Source organism: Rhinoraja longicauda, chromosome 8 (genome assembly GCF_053455715.1).
Source record: "Rhinoraja longicauda isolate Sanriku21f chromosome 8, sRhiLon1.1, whole genome shotgun sequence".
NCBI lineage: Eukaryota > Metazoa > Chordata > Chondrichthyes > Rajiformes > Arhynchobatidae > Rhinoraja > Rhinoraja longicauda.
The window spans coordinates 40,732,987-40,753,653 of record NC_135960.1 but is presented as its reverse complement, the minus strand read 5'-3'; the positions used below and the strand labels follow the sequence as shown (position 1 = coordinate 40,753,653).

Genomic DNA, 20,667 nt, shown 5'->3' with positions numbered 1-20,667 from the left:
AAGATGGAGTACATGGCGGTGAACGGTGGTGACCATGAGCCACTTAAGACCAGAGGCGGTGCATCTCTCAAGAAAGTGGAGGACTTCAAGTACCTGGGAGCGAGGATGCGAGGATGCAGAGCTCGGAGAATGAAAGTGCTCGCATGGAAAGCCCTCAATAACATGGGGGAAATCTGGATGACTCGGATGTCTAAGGGTCTCAAACTGAGATCCTTCCATGCAATTGTGGAGACAATATTATTGTACGGGTGTGAGGCTAATGTTTTCAACGATTTTAATTAATTAATAATTAAAGTGCAGCATAGTGTCATGAACGTTGACAAAGACAAATATGAGATGATGGTTTGATAGGAAAAGCTGAGCATTTATCCATTCTTTGGAAAATCGATATACTAAAACTCTCATTTGTTCGCTTGTTCCTGAACTACAGCCAAAATGTTACATGATAGCATGACAATTTTAGGCCCACCTTACTTACCGTTGTCCCCTGGTCCTATGTAAGAAGTTTAATTGAAATCGGTGTTACATTTTAAAGTTTTTTTAAAACGCGCATGCGTAGATGGGGCTCTGTTGATCTGGTACTTACGTAAGATGGCCGCAGAACAAACCCGTCCGCACCTGTGCAGTTGGGGCCCGTTGAGCAGGGCTCAGCCGCCTGTCTCTTGGGGGCAGGAGAGCCAGGCCTGGTGCTGGGGGAAGCAGCCGGAGCCAGGGCCTGGGCCTGAACGTGATCGGGTAACCATGAGCCTGAGGTGGGCCAAGGGGAAAGACGGCACCAGCAGCAGCAGCGGCGGTGAGGCCGTTCATTGGTGGAGTTGGAGGCCGAGGCCTGGGCCTAGCGCTGGGCCTGCCCTCGGCTCTCCCGTCCCCCCTCCTCTCCCCGGCCGGCTCAGCGCCTTCCCCGCGCCGCCCAGAGTCCAGCGGCTCAGCAACAGCAGGAGAGACGCCGCTGTCTACCACTGAACATCCCCACTGCAGGACGGGACAGGACCCAAGCCCCCCCCCCCCCCCACCCTCACCCCCGCTGGGAAACGGGTTGCTATGGCAACCATGGGTTTCTCCCGGGAGGGAGGGGGGGGGAGGGAGGAGGGGAGGGAGGGGGAGAGGTGGGGGGCTGGGGGGGTGGAGGAGGGAGGCAGGGTGGGGGAGGGGATGGTGGAGGGGAGGGGGGGAGGGAGGGAGGGAGGGGCGGGAGGGGGAGAGAGATGGGGAAGTGGTGGAGGAGGGAGCGGGGAGGAGAGGGTGCTGCACCAATGCAGGAGAGGGGGAGTGGGGAGAGGTAGATAGGGACAGGGGGGCAGGGGGAGAGGGGGAGGGAGGGGGGAGGGAGGGAGGGGGAAGGAGGGAGGGAGGGGAGGGGGAGGGGGAGGGGAGGGAGGGGGTGGGGGGGATGGAGGGGTGGAGGAGGGGGGGTCGGGGGTGGAGGAGGGGAGGGGGCGGGGAGAAGGGGAGTGGGATGGGGGAGGAAGGGGAGGGAGGGGGGAGAAGGGAGGGGGGAGTGGGGGAGGAGAGGGTGCTGCACCAATACAGGAGTGGTTTGGGCCCAACAGGTCCACAGTCTAGTAAGGTATAAAATGTGATGACGTGCAATAGGGTTACAAGTTAAACAGAAAACATTCTAAGCACTCAGCAGATTGGACAGCATTTGTGGAAAGAGGAACATGTTACTGTTTTAAATGGACCTGAAATTACTCTTTTTCTCTCTCCACATATGCTGCCTGGCCTGCTGAGTGTTTGCAGTGATTTAGTCTTTATTTCAGATTTTCAGCAAAACAGTTGAGAATTTCTGACATTCTCAGTTTTTAATTCAGATTTCTGGTATCTGCAGATTTTTTGTTTTAGTAATTCACTTGATGCTGGATTAAAACTGTCAAAATTAGATATGAAAAAAGTGCAGAAAAAATACTTAAAACATTGGTACTGGATCAGAAAGAAAGGTAGAACAGACTGAGAATGTTTAGTTTAGAAGGCAGAACACTTAGTGTCTGATAGGCATTTATAAATAGGGTTTAGTGGAGGTATATGTGCAGAGAATCTAAAGCCAAAGGATCTATAAATACTAGCGGTTACAATCAATTTGTCTTTATTCATGGAGTTATTAGAATGCAGAATTTCTGATGATAGGAAGTGACTGGGAGAAGCGGATGGTTTCCAAAGGAATTCAGATGAGTACATGAGATGAAAGGGAATGCAAATGATCAGCTGAAAGGTTGAGATGTGTTAGATTGTAAAAGAGAAGATTTATGAAGGATTAGTTAGATCAGTGCTGTAGATATTCCATGTAAGGCATTGGCTTTACATTTGATGTAGTGTAATAAACTATCTCAATTTATTCATGTCCTTTGTGTTCCAAATTCGACTTCAACAGAGGACCGGTATCTGTTTCAACTTACACTGTAATCAATTTGCAGGGGCTTTGTTGCTAACTACATCACAAGGTTAAATGTATCAACTATTAATTACTTTGGGATTTTACCGACTACTTTTATGCACTTCTTGATTTATGTAATAAGCGACTTACATAAACTCGTACTTACGTAAACAAGTCTGTCATCAGTCCCTAGTGCAATCAAGGCAGTTTGTAATTTCCACAAAACTGTACAATCACTCAAGTTTACATCGGAAACAATTTGGCAATGGCTGTGGTGATTACCCAGAAGGCTGTGCGCTGCAGAAAGTGCCTTGGACGCAGGGGACAGTTAATACACTCAGTGGTGATTTTGACTTACATAAAATCGGATTTACGTATGGGTTCATGGAACGTAACCCTTATGTAAGTTAGGGAGTGCCTGGTTGTGTTTGTATGTGTATATATTGTGTAAAAACGTACATACACTAGCAGCAGTTATCGCTGTACTTACTCCCTGCATTTCCATGGAACTAGCACAAACTTCTGCTGCTGATTAAATGGGAGGATGACCTGGGAGTGTTCACAGACTCATAGAAGAATCTCTCATATGATCAAGTGTATTCTTCTAATCTTTCAAATTGCAAACAGACACAAAGAAAAGGAATAATTAAAAACCAACAAATTGGTTACCTTTCAATATACTGCTTAATTTTGACCTGAATTTCTTCTTCGTTGCAGGAAAATAATAAAATATCCAGCCGTGAGTTCTTCATGAACTCGTCCTCAACAACAATACTTCAAATTTTCTTTGCTATGTGTGCACATGTTAATCCCATGCTCAGTTACAATGACCACAGAAGATCATGCCTGACGTGTCTCAGGATAGTCTTTTAACAATTGATGATTGCCAACAGTGTTGGCTCTTTTCCATTGAAACTATTATGAACTAACAGAATGTTCTTCACTATAAAACTCACAACCCAACATGTGTCACATAGAGACCCTACTCTATATGTCTCTAAATAGATTCATAGATTCATGCAGCACAGAAACAGGCTCATTGGCCCAAAATGCCCATGCCATTGTTTTTACTCTTAGAGCCATCGTGTCACACAGCATGGAAACAGGTAGCAGGCCCACTCACTGTACTGGTCAACTGCGCACTCTCTTTTTGATTGGGTATTCATATAGCCCAGAAAATTATATTTAGGAGAAAATTAACATATTTTCAGGAATTAGAACACAAACTGCTAGAGTAACTAGAGTTAGATAGAGCTCTAGGGGCTAGTGGAATCAAGGGATATGGGGAGAAGGCAGGCACAGGTTACTGATTGTAGATGATCAGCCATGATCACAATAGACAATAGACAATAGGTGCAGGAGGAGGCCATTCGGCCCTTCGAGCTAGCACCGCCATTCAATGTGATCATGGCTGATCATTCTCAATCAGTACCCCGTTCCTGCCTTCTCCCCATACCCACTGTCCTTAAGAGCTCTATCCAGCTCTCTCTTGAATGCATTCAGAGATTTGGCCTCCACCGCCTTCTAAAGCAGAGAATTCCACAGATTCACAACTCTCTGACTGAAAAAGTTTTTCCTCATCTCCGTTCTAAATGGCCTACCCCTTATTCTTAAACAATGAACGGAGGTGCTGGCTCGAAGGCCAAATGGCCTCCTCCTGCACCTATTTTCTATGTTTCCATGTTTCTATGTAACTCAGCGGGTCAGGCAGCATCTTTGGAGGACATGAAGAGGCAATGTTTTGGATAGCACCCCTTCTTCAGACTTAAGTCGCAGCCTGTCTATGTCCTCCAGAGATGCTGCCTGAACCGCTGAGTTACTCCAGCACTTTTATTCTATGCAAAATTCCAGCATCTGCAGTCCCAGTGTCCTGCATGCTGCTACTTACTGCAGTTCTGTGAGTTTCTGTTGTTCTTTATGACTGGTTTCTGCATGCTGGTCCTGAAGAGGACGGTCCAGTTGACAGTATGATAGTAGCACAGGTTGGGGTTGTCAGACACGTACACGTTGCCCGCACTTATTTCTATCAGCGACTGGAAGTGGAGGGACGTTACCCATTGCTGTTTTAGAATCAGCAGGGAGATCCCGCTGCGTGAGGGAAAAAAAGCAAAGTTAGATGTCATCTCAGTCTCGGCAAGTCTCAGCCACAGGTGCCGCCGTGCACCCATTTCATCCCGTCAGAGATCCATCCCTACTGTGACACTTCTGAATATATTGTGGACTTAGGGACAGGATAGACTCTCACCCAATCTCTGCAATGTGACAACACCCAACACATTTCATGTGTGGTTATATCCCAGAATCTTTGGACTTTCAATCAAGGACCCACCCATTGCACTGTCCCCTTGTAGTTCATTCTTAGGATGGACATATCGCTGACGCAGCCATTATTATCTACCACAACATTGTTACACTGAGAAGGTTAAGGTATATTGCCTTCTATAATCACTGTAGACCATATGTTGAAGGTTCTCCCTCAACTGTGCAAGGAGTTACTGTGACTGAATGACATTGAAGGAATGGCACCTTATGTGCAAGTTAGGAGGGTGTGTGTGTGTGTGGGAGAGGAGTGTCCCATGTGTCCGCTGCTCCTGTAAGAGGCTCTTTTTGCTCAGAGGTTCTGGTAGTGGGGTTGTGAGCTGTTGTCAAAAGCAGCTTGGCATCAAAAGCACACTCTTTTGTCTGTTTTGTTTTGCATTGGGGGCCGGGTTCTGGGAGGAAGTCTCTGTCAAAAGAAAGCATTTCACTCCTAACAGTGTATGTGACATTGATTGTGTAAAACGGCAGGATCCACAAGCCCATGGGGAATAATTGAGACTTAAAGCTGGATGTACATGGTGTGATCTTGTATCTAGTCCTTTGAGAAATGCTGAAAAAAACCCTGCAATTAAAGTAAATACTGTAATTAATGGAATTGAGTAAGAAAATACATATTGTGTTGATGCTTCAGCCATACTTTTTCCCTCATCACTTGGTGTCTGCATCATTACATTAACAGTATGCTACAGCTCAGGGCATTTCCAAAAGGCAACATGTCAGTTTGATATCAGACCCAGTTCTCCAAGGTGTTTGTGTGTTGGGGCAATGTCACGATTTCATCCTGATGGCCGGTTTACCAACGTGTAATTACCCACTCAAAGCTGTGACTGTCAAGTGACCCTTTGAAGATGAAGACTTAATTCTTGTGTCAATTGATCCTGTCTGATTGCAGGCATCATTTCATTGGGAATAGCAGAATATGAAATGTTCAGAAGCTTGCCAATCCCCCCCCCCCCCCTCTTCATCTCATGATTTGCATTGCCTTGGAATTATTTATACTGCCAGGATTTAATATTAACAAACCCAAGATGTGCCTTTTATGTCTCCTCATTCCACAATCTTAATGGAATTACATTACTTCCCAAATGCTTGACACAGGACTAATATTCTATGGACTAATTTGATTGTGGGGTAATTTAGATTACTTTCCTCCCAATCAATAGAACGGTTATCAGCAAGAGCTTTCTCTTCCCACAGACTTGCATGTAGAAAAATAGTTGAAGTCTAACATTGCCCAGAGGATGCCTGTGTGCCCTCGATAGTGAGTGTCTTGGCAACATGATACATTTATACGGACACTTCCTGTTGTGAACACAGTCACAAGTATTCCTAAGATTCAAGACATGAGATCTTAACTGTTAGCAACCAAATTGACCTTCAGCAGTGCTGTAACTTTGTTTTGATTGTTAACACCGAAAGGTTAGTGACCTCTAAGCTTGATGTTCCTGAGGTAAGAGTTACTTCATCTGCACCAAGGGTTCTAATGCTACACATTATCCTTCACTTTTAAAATTAATTCCCATTGTGAAATTGAGCCTTAGAAGCAAAATAGTTTGCACACATGTTTATGTTGCTTGTTTAGTGGCCTTGACCAAGTATGGATTATAACAATGCGAGCAACCCAGTCAATAAACAATCTCTCACCCCACTGCCTAACTTTAATTGAAGGACCACTTCCTACTCTATCTCTTGTGTTTCTGAGCCAACAAATCTGTAGGATTCCTTGCAACAGCCTACCTACCCTCACCACAAACCCTTCCAAAACACCCTCCTTTTCCCCCTCCACTTAAAAACTCACGGCATCAGCTGACCAATCACTTCCTGAGTTATTTCCACAGCGAGGTCCCCAGTGGCTAAGATGTTGCTGTGCATTACTGATAACATGTAAGGTAGCCCGGGGCAATGTCTGCCCCAAGCACTGAACCACCCCATGGATTCTTTGGAACTAAATGTACAAAGGATGCAGAGTGTGGCACTGACCACAGGACACTGTTACAGTATGGGTGATCTCTGAAATAAAAAAATAGTGCACTTTCTATTTGATTTCCTAAGGGAGATGAAGGTGCCTCGTTTTGTATGTTTACTGGAAGTGGGTCGACCTCACCCAAAGGAATTGAATATGCATCAACCCATAAAATGCCTGTGGCTACTTTAACTTTATGGGCTGTTTGGTGTTGAAGCATTGTTGAGAAAACTCTATGCTGCATCAAAACACAAACTGTTGATACTGACAATAATCATTAAAAATACAGCAGATGCTGGAGACCTGAGACAAAAGCAGTAAATTCTGGATACATTCAACAGGCCAGGCAGCAATTGCGGAGAGAAAAATGGGGGTCAATGTTTCAGGTCGGGAACTCTCATTAGTTCCGAGCTAGGTGTTTTCAATGGAGGAGAAATACAAGACAGAATGTCCAGAATGTGCTGCAGCTTGACAAATTCTTAGGGGTGGGCATTTATTTTAGTATCCTGCGAAAATATGTGCAGCATCAGTGTCCACATTTCTTATCCAACTCCTGAGTATTGGGCTGGGATATCATGTGAATAAGGATGACTTTGTTCATGTCATTTTAAACAGATGAATAGATTTATTGAACTCAATGATAGAATTTACTAAGGTGAGATTAAAGCACACTTTGGGATGGCTTAGCCCAGGACGGTAATACCCAGACGTTTATATAATTAACAAATATAGATCTTGCTTACCTGTACAGACTTCGGCCTCCTATTGTTACCAGATTAGCAAACACGTTGAAGTCCGACATATTTCTTGGCCATGACTGAATATTCAAAAAACCTAGCGAGAAAATCCCATCAAAAAGCAAAATCATTGCATTGTTCAGGTAGTATGTTCATAGACTAGGCAGCACCAATAACATTTGGTATTTGGCGCATCTCTTCTACTTTCCCTCCAAGTAATTCTGCTTACAATTCACTATCTTGTCTATAACAAAGTCATGGTGTTGAAGACAGCAGATGGATTAGAAGTTAGTGGAGTTCAGTGATACCAGACTTGAAAAGTGTCTAGAAATGTGCATGAGTGTCAGAGCCATTGCAAGCTCAGGGAATATATAAAATGCTGCAGCAGTTGGGGAAAGCAATTCTCCTTTGTGTTGCCACATACATCTGAACGGTGGATTGTGGTGCATTGTTCCTATATTCCCATCCATACTGTACTGTATGTCTCAAAGAAAATCAATGAAGCGAGGGGCGTTTTACAGTTGTGCTGAACAGAACCACTGGATGGTGCAATGTTGAGGGAGGCTAATCCAGCCCGTTGTGCTACTGCAAAGATCCATCCAATCACCCCCCCCCACCCCTGGTCTCTTCCAATGACCCACAGATTATTATGTTTCAAGTGTCTGTCCAACTCGCTTTTGAAAATTAGAACTGAATCTAATTTCCTCATCTTTTCTGGGAGTGAATCAAAAAATCATCTCCAACTATTTCCATGTTTGGCTAGGTTTGACAGCAGTTTGACTCTCTGTTTTCTTGTTACTGGCTCATCGGTTTTGCTCATCAACACTCTTAAGTCAATTGCAGTCAAAACATGCAGAGGGGACCCAATTACATCTCCCCTCCTCCTTACAACACATAGTGGATTTATTTTCTAAAGTGTGTTCCTGACCTGAGAATATTTAGTGCTGTTAAGCTATTTGAACAAAACCCCAACTGTTCACAATGAATGAAATATGCACCCTGCCCACCATTAAGACATGACATTGCCTTTCCTTTTTTAGGAGTTGGGTCTGTCCAGATATTCATTGGGGCAACTGCTAGCCCCATAGTTGTGAGTGCACATAACTGATACATTTTGATTTATTTTAATTTTTTTGAGAAATTTCTAATGAGACTATTGTAATGTCATTCAAGCCCCACTTATATTCAACATTCTCCAACCCCCTTAAGGAGTATCTGCAACCCAGATTAGGAACCAGCTCCGGCTGCACTTGAGTCAAAGAGGTATGTTTCTGTGGCTGCAAGTTTCCTGTAGAAAACTGAAAGGGCTTGAAGTGTCAAGAGTATTTCATTGTTATATGTACAGAAACAGAACAAGAAATTCTTACTTGTAGCAGCATAACAGGTCTGTAAACAGAGTACTTAATAGAAAATATCATAAAAAACAAACAAAAAAAAGTAAATGAATTTTAAAAATGGGCACAAAACAAAACAAAGTCTGAAGTCGCTTGTGCAACCAAGACTATTTATAGTTCAAAATTTTGCTGGTGTTTGCACTTTAGACTTTAGAAATACAGGGCAGAAACAGGCCCTTTGGGCCACTGAGTCCCTGCCACCAGTGATCACCTCATACACTAATACTATCCTACACAATAGAGACAATTTTACAATTTTACCAAAGCCAATTAACTTGCAAACCTGTACGTCTTTGGAGTGTGGGGGGAAACCGGAGCACCCAAAGAAAACTCACAAGGTCACAGGGAGACAGACAGCACCACCGGTACAGACAGCATCCATGGTCAGGATCGAACCCGGATCTCTGGTGCTATAACTCTACTGCTGCGCCATTGTGCTGCCTTTTGTAGTATTCAATAGTCTGATGTTTGTTGGGAAGAAGCTATTCTTGGTCTTGGAGATCACGTTTTTCAGACGAACACAAAACCTTGGTCAGGCAGAATAGCACACACCATTTTCTCGCAATATAAGAGATGTGTAAGCTCAATAGCATTGATCAAGGGAGTAGCGCTCAAATACATGGATCGAGTGAAGAAAATAAAGAATCCAGAAAATTGAGCATCGAGCAAATGACCCATGCATCCATACGGTTGTTGACCGATTATTAAAGAAGGACTCAGAAGTTGCTAAATCAATGGATTAAACAAACAATTAGATGCTTTCTCAATATATTGAGGATCATATTGACCTGATGGGGTTCATCAAGAAAAACATGACTTTTTTCTGGTAAATGGAGCTTCACTGTGTCACAGTGCTTTGAAAGTCTATAAATTGCTATGTTTTCACTACCTGTAATCTCTCGGACTGTCTGGAAGGCATTCAGTTTATCTGGATCCAAAGCCTCGATGTTATGATAGGGGTCCCTGGAAAAAAAGAATAGAAAGAACAGTGATCTCAGTGAATGCACTCTGAAAGCACAAGGAGAGATTAGCTTTCCAACACCCCAGAAATGTGTGGCCACTGTAAATCACCACTAGAGTGGTGGTGAGTGGTAGAATCTGGTGGAGAGTTGATGGGAATGCAGGGAGAATAATATAGGTTAGGATAAGGTTGTGATAGCAAAAGGCTGCCTGATGGTTGGCATGGAATGAATAGACTGAAGAACCTGTTTCCCTGCTGCAATTCCCTGAGACTCTAATTTTGTCACATTCCTGTGGAGCCATCTCGGTAATAGTCTTAGAGATGTCCACGATTCACAGCCCATTCAAAATAAGTGCCTGTTCTTCAAAAATGTATTTATTTTGTGCTCCTTCCTCTGTAGAAGAACATGCTGTCAACAAAGATGTGACGCCAAGATGTGACAAGGGAGACATTGGACCAATTTGTGCTGCTATTTCTGTGAAGAGTCCTTTAGCTGGGCACTGTGTATGGGTCAGAGCACTGTTGACTTTCATAGCAGCTCACAAGGCAGCAAACAAGGCAAAAATGTGCTAGAGGTGTCTAGTGCATCTCACCTCTCATTCCTTATCTCCCCCACACACTGGCAAATTGAGTCTAAGGGCAGCTCTTTGAAAAACTCTTTGAAAAGCTGGATACACTTCCCTTCAGGTCCCTCAGTCACTTCACAGTCACTTCACAGGGGTCACTGACTAAGAGGGAAAAGCTACTTAAGAGTAAATCGTTTGTCATATATTTGTCGTTTCAATTACTATTAATATTTTAATTAATTTAAATGAGCTATATTTGTTTGTAAATAGTTCTATTATTGTAACTCACTCCCTTGTGTCATTTGATGCTTTGGGAGCCCAATTGTGTAAGATAAACCCTTCTCCCAGTGCACACTTCCAGTGAATAAATCATGTGATTCAACTCCCTTGACATGTACCCTTCACAACAGTAGGCTCAGGCCTGATCATTTCTGAAAAGTTAAGAATCAACATTCATTAAACTATTCAAAACGCCTATTGCTGGGGGCTGCTGAGTCTTAGCCAGTCTCCAATTGTAGCATAATGTCCAGATTACACAGCGGCAAACTACTTCAATGCTTTGTCCTGGTTCCAGCACTGTAAGATCCAGGGGAATTTTAAAGCAATTTCAGTCAAGCGATTGCCTACATATTCACTGGAAACATCTCAAGCACTTTGGTTAATTATTTCTATTGTGCATTTCAGTAGCAACAAGTATCATTAAAGGCATTCAGAAAGCTTGTAAAAAAGTAATCAATAGTCCTGAATGTTCAGACAGCCCTTGATAGAAGCTTTTGCCACCTGAAAACATGCAATTTCAATGAGAACGTGGTAGAGAATGGGCTTTTAACTTACACTGTGGTTGTACTTGAGATTGTTTTGTCGGTATTGAAGGAAACAAAGGCGGTTGTGCTGCTGTGTATCGACCATTCCTGATGTGCGTCTAAGAGCTGAAGCACGAGTCAATAAGCGGACACCAACCTTAGCTCAGTTGGCAGTGTTTCAACCACTGAGTCAGAAAGTCATAGCCTCAGCCCTGGTTGTGCCATCAGCTCGGTACTGAAGGGGAGCTCCACTGCATTGCAATGCTACAATGGTACTTCACATTGAGATACATTTATATATCACAACAGCAAGCCGTACCCACCCTGTAGCCTCTGACATGGCACTGGGGACTCAGTCATTGCTGTACCTCTGCCAGATCCTTTCCCACGAATCTCAAATTTGTTTATGATCAGATGGAGTTCATGGACATGTTAGATAGCATAGGTTAAAGGGAAATAAATTGAGAAATGGCAGTGCTCAGAGGGTTGGCATAGATTCAATAGTCCAAATAACCTCCTCCAAGACAATATGAAGAAAGGAATTATAAAATAACTCTTATCAAACTTTCAGAAAGCTACTGAGAAAAACCCTTTTGCCAAAAAGAAAGTTAAGTCTTCACAAATGTTTGTATTAATACAACCTCCATTGTTCCTGTGCCATAACTATACTCATCATGCCAAGTTATTGCCATATGGTAAACAAGAGAGATACTGATTGACTGGGGATGAATTATTCCCAAATTATTATCTCTGGAATGTAAATCTGTAATTCTCTCAGCAGGCCAAGAATTGTGTGTATCTCACAAACGACAGGAGATAATTGCCCCTTACTTTACGGGCCTGGTGGCTGGAGACTGAGGTTTGTCAGAGTTAATTTAAAATCTGTGCCTTCAACTACTTAAAATGTTGCTGAATTAAATTATCCCTGACTTGTCGATCTAACAGTTCTACTTCCATTTCCTGGCCAAAAAGAAAAATGGATCTCATGAGGGCTGATTTACTTTTTGTTTTATAATTATTTAGGATAGAGGACAGGCTTCAAAAAGCTTCAATAGTGCAATGAAAAGCTCTGGCTTTGGGTAATTGACTTGGATTAGGTGATGCGCTGCCTAATCTGGGGCACGGCATGAAATAAGTTCCGCCTGGACATTCAGGGCATAATTTTACTCAGTCAAGAGTTCCAGTTTGGGTTGACCAGCTCTAAATGCAAAAGGGATTGAGTCATTGAGTCATGGAGAATGGAAACAAACTCTGAGTACTTGCTGGCCATCAAGAACATGGACAGGAAAGGTTTAGGGGTCAAAAGCAGACAAATGTGACTAGTTTATATGGGCATCTTGGTCGGCATAGATAAATTGGGCTGTAGGGCCTGTTTCCATGCTGGATGACTCTATAAGTAATTTTTATATTCATAACATTTTGTCCTTACTACATTCCCATCAATTTCCCTGTCCACAGATTCTATCACTCAACTGGAGGCAATTGACAGAAAGTAATAAACCTACCAGATTACACCCCCATGTAATGTCTTGACAACCGTTTCCTGGAGCTTCACCTCCAATCAGAAGAACTAAAAGTATCATACAGCAGCAGCACTGCTTTGAACTGCTTCTGAAATCCGGCTCCATTTAAATCCATGGAACCAAACTACCTGAGTAATTTGTGGGATCTTGTCATATGAGGTAAGGTTAGATCAACGTGGTCTCGTGAGTTTAGAAGATTGAAAGGTGATTTTACAGAAACATAGCAAGTTCTGACAGGACTCTACAATATAGGAGGGCAAGTCACTGCTTAATTGTTAGAAGGAAATAGGTAAAGTTCTCAACATAAAAGGCATCTAAGAGCTCTGAGAGAGTACGAATATAGTAATGAAACTGAGGATCAGACATGATTGTATTAAATAATGGAGGTGATTGGAAAGGTCAAAAGGCCTACTTCTGCTCTTATTTCCTATGTTTTCTAACTTCAGAAATACATTGCCAAATGCCAGTGTTTTTCTATACAGTAAGATTAGTCCAAATGGCTCAGGATTATTTTCTAGGCATTCAAACATCTGGACTAGAATGCAGTCACCATGTGAATAACATCCCGAGTGCCTTTAGGATCATACAACAGGAGTGCACCATTTTGCAAGATGGTTACACATTCTACAACCTTGAAGCCGATACCTAACCTGTAAAAATAGCTGTCCTCCATCCATTCGCCAAGATTGTGTTTGGGGACTGGACTCAGGTATTCATTCCTGAACACTGGCACTCAAATGGATATCAGGAAATCCACCAAAGCCTACTGTTAAGAATCCACCTAACATTTCCACTCAATAGCAATTTCCTGGTGCCAAAGGCAGGGTATTCCTAGAGACCCACCACAGGAATGAGGGAAAGAAGTCAGGCATGGAAGTGGGACATTAATCAGATTAAACAAGACAAAACAGCTGATGACACTGATCACTGTCACAGATTGCTTTCCAGTGAATTTGAAAGATCTAACCACCAACATCCATTGTGATCGTTTCTTTACTTCATGAGTCATTCAATGCAAATGTTATCTCTGCTTCTTTCTCCACAGATGCTGCCTGACCTTCTGAGAATTCCCAGCATTCTCTGTTTTCATTTCTGACCCTCAGCATGTATAGCTTTCTGTACTTCTCATATTTAGCTGTGACCCACAGTGACTTCAGTCTCAACATCTGCCTCGCGTTTTGCATCTTTCAAGTCGAAAGCTTTGCCACAAATTGTTGCGATTTTTGTTAATAGTTTCTAAGTCTTGTGCTGAATGTTGATGACCCCTAGAGTGAGGTCTGTGCTCACCCCTCGATGCCGGTAATGAGGAAAATTAGGTTCCCATTGATCTTGGTGCAGTTTGTGAACTTTCCGATGTTGCTTGAGTCAACAGTTTTCGCCATCTGTAAACTTCCAGTTCCAATGCCATCACAAGCTGTGAATGGAAATCAGGAAGGATGTGTTAATGGATCAGTGTTGTACACACAGTACATTGGTATGGCAACTGCTGTCCAAGATTGCAAGAAAATGCAGAGAGTTGTGGTGAAGCCCAGTCCCACAGACAAACTAGTTTTCCCCCATCGACTCCATCTATACTTCACACTGCCTCGGGAAAGCAGCCAACACCCCTCTGGATTTTCCTGTCACAAAGGAACAACTTTTAACTTACCAGCACATCTTTGTGTTGTGGGAGGAAACCAGAGTGCCTGGGCAAAGCCCATGTGGTCACTAGGAGGTGTGCAAATTACACAGAGACAGTACCAGAGGTTGGGATTGAACCTGGGTCTCTGGAGCTGCAAAGTAACAGCTTCACTCACCACCCACTGATGGGTATCTCCAAAATCCTGACATTTATCTTATTATGTTTACATTCTTTTTCCTCCAGATTTCCTGCCTTATTTTCATGTTAGGGTTATGATTCTGTTTGAGCAGAACTCCCGGGCCATTGTTCAAGCTGTCAGATGTCTAAATTGAAGCGTTTTACTTAATTCTTCTCTGTCAATTTGACATTTCCTGTCCTTGGCATCTTTTCCCTCCTTTTACCTGTCAAAGGTATCATTTTTTTGCAGAAAAGCATAGTTCATTCTACACTAAGATTCTTCACGTCATCCGGCCCTCTGCGGATCTCCATGTCACGCGCTTTCCACAGGCCATTCACTGGTTGCTCTCGAGAGCAGGAACCTTGGTCCAGTTTTCACCTCCTTTGCCCAGACGTATGGTCACTAATTACACCACTCTGCTACCTCAGTTAGGTTAAACCGCCTTAAACATGAGATGGGCTGATCACTTTGACTTGCTCATATCCTTAGCACAATATTTAACTTCATTTATCGATCCACCTTTGTTTTTGCTCCAGGTTATCTTATCACTGTGCCTGTTCATCAGTGCACATACCTGCATGGTCCAATAGGAATTAATGCTAGGCTCACTGCTAACTTCAACCTCCCCTGCCATTCCAATCCCTCAACTTAGTGTCACTTGAGACCAATTTAGCATCGCCACTAATGTCCTGGGTGAGAGTGCTGGCATTTGGGAAGAGTGAGGACTGAAGCTGATAAGATCCTGAGAGAGCATGTCAGTGTAGATGTTTCCACTGGTTGGAGAGATCAAATGAGGACCCATGGTTACAAGATTGAGAGCGGTGAACCAAAACTGAGATGGGTAGGAATTTCTCCATGCAGGGGATGGTGAATTTTTGGAATTCTCTACCTCAGAGGGTTGTAGAGGCACCGTCACATAAGGCATTCAAAGAAGAGGTACATACATTTTTGAATTATCAGGGAACTGAGGGCCTTTAAATCTGGCACGAAGGGGATATGGAAGAGAACAGCCCTGATTCATACTGAACGGTGGGACCGGCTTGTAGGCTAAGTGGTCTGCTCCTGCTCCTATTCTCCTGTCTTCTTGTGACCACCCATGTCAATGTTCCGAGCCCTGACTTTTGGGGACCACTGAGGTTAGAGGTGGGGTTAACACACAGATGACTGAATTCTTCATAGATCAGGCACGAATGGCTCAGTTGGGTGGTTCCTGAACCTTGTGTACCCTGACAGGGAGTGAGTGGTTTCTAGAAAAAGGAGAGTGGGATTTTAAATGGATTTTTAAAGGGAATGGCTCTTACCAATTTGAACAGAAGCATGATAGAAACCATCCTATCTGGATGCATCACAGCTTGGTTTGGAAACAGTTCTACCCAAGACCACAAGAAATTGTAGGAATTGTGAATGCAGCCCAGTGTATCTCCCGAACCAGCTTCCCACCCTCCAGCAACTTCATCTATACAACACTGCCTCGGAAATACAGCCCAGCATAATCTAGGGCCACTTACATCCCAGCCATTCTCTCTTTGCCTGTCTCCTATCAGGCAGAAGGTACAATTGGCTAAAAGCATGTACTACCAGACACAACTTTTCCTGCTGTTATTAGACTCTTCGACAGACCTCTGAATTCTCGATCCTACAATCTTACATACTTTTTTTTAATCTGCACTTTCTCTGTAGCTATATTCTGCACTCTGATAATTTTCTCTTGTGCAATACCTGATGTCTTCTTGTATGATATGATTTGCCTGGATACACGCAAACCAAAGCTTTTCACGGTATCAGTACACACAACGATAAACTAATAACCAGTGGCTGCATTTCAAGCTTTCATAATTTTTGCAGAAGCCTCACCAAAGGAGATGTTAGTGAAGGTGCATTGGCACTCTCTGGTAGAGGGATAGGGCAGGAGGAGCCACAGCAAAATGGACCTTACCTTTCGGACAAATGTCTGTGCAAGGCTTGCACACTTTGACTCCATTCTCTTCCACTTCCATCTTGTTGCTCGGGCATGCTCGTACGCAGGAGCTGTGATCCACCACAAAGTTATCTGCAAGGGGGAAATGAGTGTTTCCAGCTGTTGAAACCCATCGCTCAAGATATTCGGTGAAGTTACAAGACCGCCAACACTGACTGAAAGCCTGGGGACCGCACCCAATATTATTGACCTCCACCTGACTATGTTCCATGTTGCACACTGCTACTGAAACTGCACACAAGGCAGGTCTCTGCCTACCACCTGCTTTGTACACCTGTCCTGAGTACATTCAGCATCGTGCTTTGGCTGTCAGCTCCATCGCCAATCCATTAGCCAAGTTCAACGGTGCATTTTAGTGTAAGCAGGAAAAAACCCTCTGTGCTACATTTTCTACCGCTTTGCCACCTGTATGTATTTTGAGCTAAATATTTGTAGAATATTAGCCAATATTTTTCTCCCTTGATGGACTTTTATGGTAAAGATCATTGGTAGCCAATATCATCAGAAGGGTGTATGAAAGAACTGCAGATGCTGGTTTAAATCGAAGGTACACACAAAATGCTGAAGTAACTCAGCGGGACAGGCAGCATCTCTGGAGAGAAGGAATGGGTGATGTTTCGGGTCGAGACCCTTCTTCAGAAGGGGGAAGATCTCCTGACCCTGTCTCCTGCATGTGAAGAGGGTGTGAGTCCTGCCCCTGGATCACAACCCCCATCAGTCAATGGGAGGGTGGGGTAGGGGGAATCTACCCACTAAATATTTCATTGTCAGGTCCTTTGTGTATGTAGGTGGAGCAAGCTGGACTTACCCTGTTTGTTGGAAGACATGTACTCTGAATCTGGGACCACATACCGTGCATTGTTGATTACCATGCATTATAGAAAGATAGCTATACAAGAGTCCTAATGACATTAAGATCTCACAGTTCTGATGAAAGGTCACTGACCAGAAATGTTCTCCCTCCACAGATGCTAGGTGATCTGCTGAGTATATCTATCATAGACTTTAACCATGACCTTAGTCAAGTCGTACATTGTCATGGAGTAATCAGCATGGAAACAAGGCTTTCAGTGCACTGTGTGCATGGTGATTGTCAGTCCTTTGACAAGATACCGTATGGTAGGCTGTAAGGCTAGATCTGAAAGGTTAGATCACATGGGATTTAGGGCGAGCTGGTCAATTCTATACAAAATTGGGTTGAAAGCTAGAAACAGTGGGTGATGGTAGAGGGTTGTCTTTCAGACTTGAGACCTGTGTACCACAGAGATCAGAACATTTTTCATTTTGTATATTAACGATTTGGACGTGAATGTAGATGGCACAGTTAATAGGTTTGCAAATGACACTAAAACTGGTGATACAGTGGGCAGTGAAGAAGATTATCTATGGTTACTACAGGGTCTTGATCAACTGGGTCAATGGGCTGAGGAATGGCAGATGGAATTCAATTCAAATGAATGCAAGGTATTGCATTTTGGAACGCCAAACCAGGTCAGGACTTACACAATTGGGCCATGAGGAGTATTGTAGAACACAGAGAACTTGACGTGCAGATAGGTAGATCAATGAAGCTGGTGACACAGGTAGACAAGGTGGTGAAGAAGATATTTGACACGCTTATCTTCATTGGTCAGAGTACATTACAGGAGTTCCATTATAGGTGTACGAGGTGTAAGGCCACATTTAGAGTACTGTGTACAGTTCTGGTCACCCTGCTATGGGAAGGATCTCATTAAACTGGGAAGGGTGCAAAAATGATTTACGAGGATGTTACTGGTTCTGAAGGGTTTGAGTAGGCTGAGCTATTTTACCCTGAAGGGTGGAGACTGAGGGGTGACCTTATATAGAGGCATATAGACACCGATCAGCCAAAATATTATGACCTGATGAGCCAAAACATTATGACCACCTGCCTAATATGCTGTTGGTCTTCCGGGTGCAGCCCCATATGCAGCAGGTGCCATTGTAACAAGATAATCAATGTTATTCACTTTGTCTGTCAGTGGTCATAATGTTTTGGCTGATCATTGTATATATTCATGAGGTGCACAGCTAAGATGAATGAAAACAGTCTTTCCCCCCGAGAAGGGTATCAATAGCTAGAGGGGATAGGTTTAAGTTGAAAGGGGAAAAAGATTAAAAGGGACTTTTAAAAGGGTTAAAAGGTTAAAAGGGTTAACTTTTTCACACATAGGGTGGTGCATATATGGAGCGAGCTGCAAGGAATAGGGGTTGGGGCGGGTACAAATATTACAGTTAAAAGACACTGGGTCAGCTACCTGGATAGGAAAGTTTTAAAGGAATATCAGCCAGGCAGGCAAATGGCTCTAACTCAGGTAGGTCAATATGTCAAAATAACTACACTAGCAATTTGGTCAGTATGGTCAAGTTGGGCCAAAGTGGGTGTTTCGGTGCTGTACAGCTCTATGACTCTTTGACAGCCTTCTTCCACCTCAAAAACATTGCCCGTCTCCGTCCATGCCTCTCCTCCACAGCTGCAGAAACCCTCATCCATGTGGCGCACCCTCAAAAATCATCAGTAAACTTCAATACATTCAAAACTCCGCTGCCCGTCTGCTCACCCACACCCTGATCCGTGACCATATCACCCCCGTCCTTTACAAACTCCACTGGCTCCCCATCCCCCAGAGAATCCAGTACAAAATCCTCCTCATGACCTACAAAGCCCTCCATAACCTGGCCCCATCCTACCTGACCGACCTCCTCCACAGGCACACTCCCACCTGCACCCTCCGCTCTGCTACTGCCAATCTCCTATCCCCCCACATCCGGACCAAACTCAGATCCTGGGGGGACAGGGCTTTCTCCATCGCTGCTCCCACCCTATGGAACTCACTACCTCAAACCGTCAGAGACTCCTCCACACTCACCACATTCAAAACATCACTGAAGTCTCACCTATTCAGTACTGCCTTCAACCACTGAAGGTCACCCCACCTTCTGTCTCCTTTCTCTGTTCGTTTACTTATTTATCTATTTATTCACTATGTTCTCTAAATCCCTGTAAAGCGTCTTTGAGTATATGAAAAGCGCTATATAAATGTAATGTATTATTATTATTATTATTATTAACACTAATCCCATCCTATTCTTCCCACCATTCACTCCCCACCCCAACTCCTCCCCAGTTTCTACCACTCACCTCCCCAGTAGGGGCTATTTATAGTACGTAATCTACCAAACTGCATGTCCTTTGGGATGTGGGAGGAAATTGGAACACCCAGAGGAAATCCATGGCATCACAGTGAGAATATTCAAATTTTGCACAGACAGCACCTCAGGTCTGGACGGAACTTGGGTCAATGGAACTGTGAGGCAGCAGCTGTACCAACTGTGTACTGCACAGCCCTTTCATTCAACCACACAGCAATACAAGCTTTCACAGGTCATGGAGGACCACAAGGTTGTAGAGCAAGGTACATACCCTCTCAGAAATGTGCTTTTGAGAAGTGTCCAGACTTCTGCAGGTGGTTTGGTAGTTTTGCAATTTGTCCTACTTCTGCTGGCTTAGAGTCTCCGAAGAGCAGCACTATGCTGTGACAATAGGATGACGTTGCCACCCCAGGCAACGGTACATAGTCATTGTGTGATACAGCGTGGAAACAGGCCCATCGACCCAACTTGCCAACACCGGCCAACATGTCCCAGCTACGCTAGTCCCACCTGTCCTATCCATGTATCTGTCTAACTGTTTCTTAAATATTGGGACAGTCCCCCCTCTGGCCGCTTGCTCCATGCTCCCACCACCATCTGTGTGAAAAAGATACCTCTCAGATACCTATTAAATCCTATTAAATCTTTTCCCCTTCACCTTAAACCTATATCCTCTGGTCCTTGTTTTGCCTACCCTGGGCTCGAGTAGGTACAGACGGTGTGGGCAGGGGACCACCCACCTAAAAATACCAGAGTGACTCTTGCTAGTTGTAGCCTGCAGGGGAGAAGTGGGTGGTTGGGAGGGGACGGGAGGTGGTGCTATTCAGTAAATGCATTGACATTCAGCTGGAGCAGAAAAGCTAAAAACCTGAAAAAATCCTGACTGAAAAGAAATCTATAAGTGGGAGTGACCTGTGACAAGCAGCAACCTCCACACAAGCCTGCGATTTGTTTTACTTGATGGATTTAGTCAAGGATCATCATTTTTATCAGTTGCATGATACAAAGATTGATAATAAATTGATAACAGGCAGACAGATTCTCAAGCCGACACAAAGCTGATCCCAATTCCCATGAGA

At 43.8% G+C, this 20,667-nt stretch overlaps 1 protein-coding gene across 7 annotated transcripts in view; it reads right to left on the bottom strand.

The window, feature by feature from the left end:
* The window catches only part of erbb4b (erb-b2 receptor tyrosine kinase 4b), a 741,684-nt gene that overhangs the window by 217,979 nt on the left and 503,038 nt on the right, over window positions 1-20,667 (bottom strand). For all 7 annotated transcript variants that reach the window (XM_078403687.1, XM_078403689.1, XM_078403688.1 and 4 more), the window contains exons 8-12: window positions 16,373-16,486; window positions 13,925-14,051; window positions 9,674-9,747; window positions 7,397-7,487; window positions 4,260-4,459 (exon numbers count right to left, since the gene is read on the bottom strand). In XM_078403687.1, coding sequence (XP_078259813.1) covers window positions 4,260-4,459; window positions 7,397-7,487; window positions 9,674-9,747; window positions 13,925-14,051; window positions 16,373-16,486 — 606 coding nt within the window. The remainder of the gene's footprint in view (window positions 1-4,259; window positions 4,460-7,396; window positions 7,488-9,673; window positions 9,748-13,924; window positions 14,052-16,372; window positions 16,487-20,667) is intronic.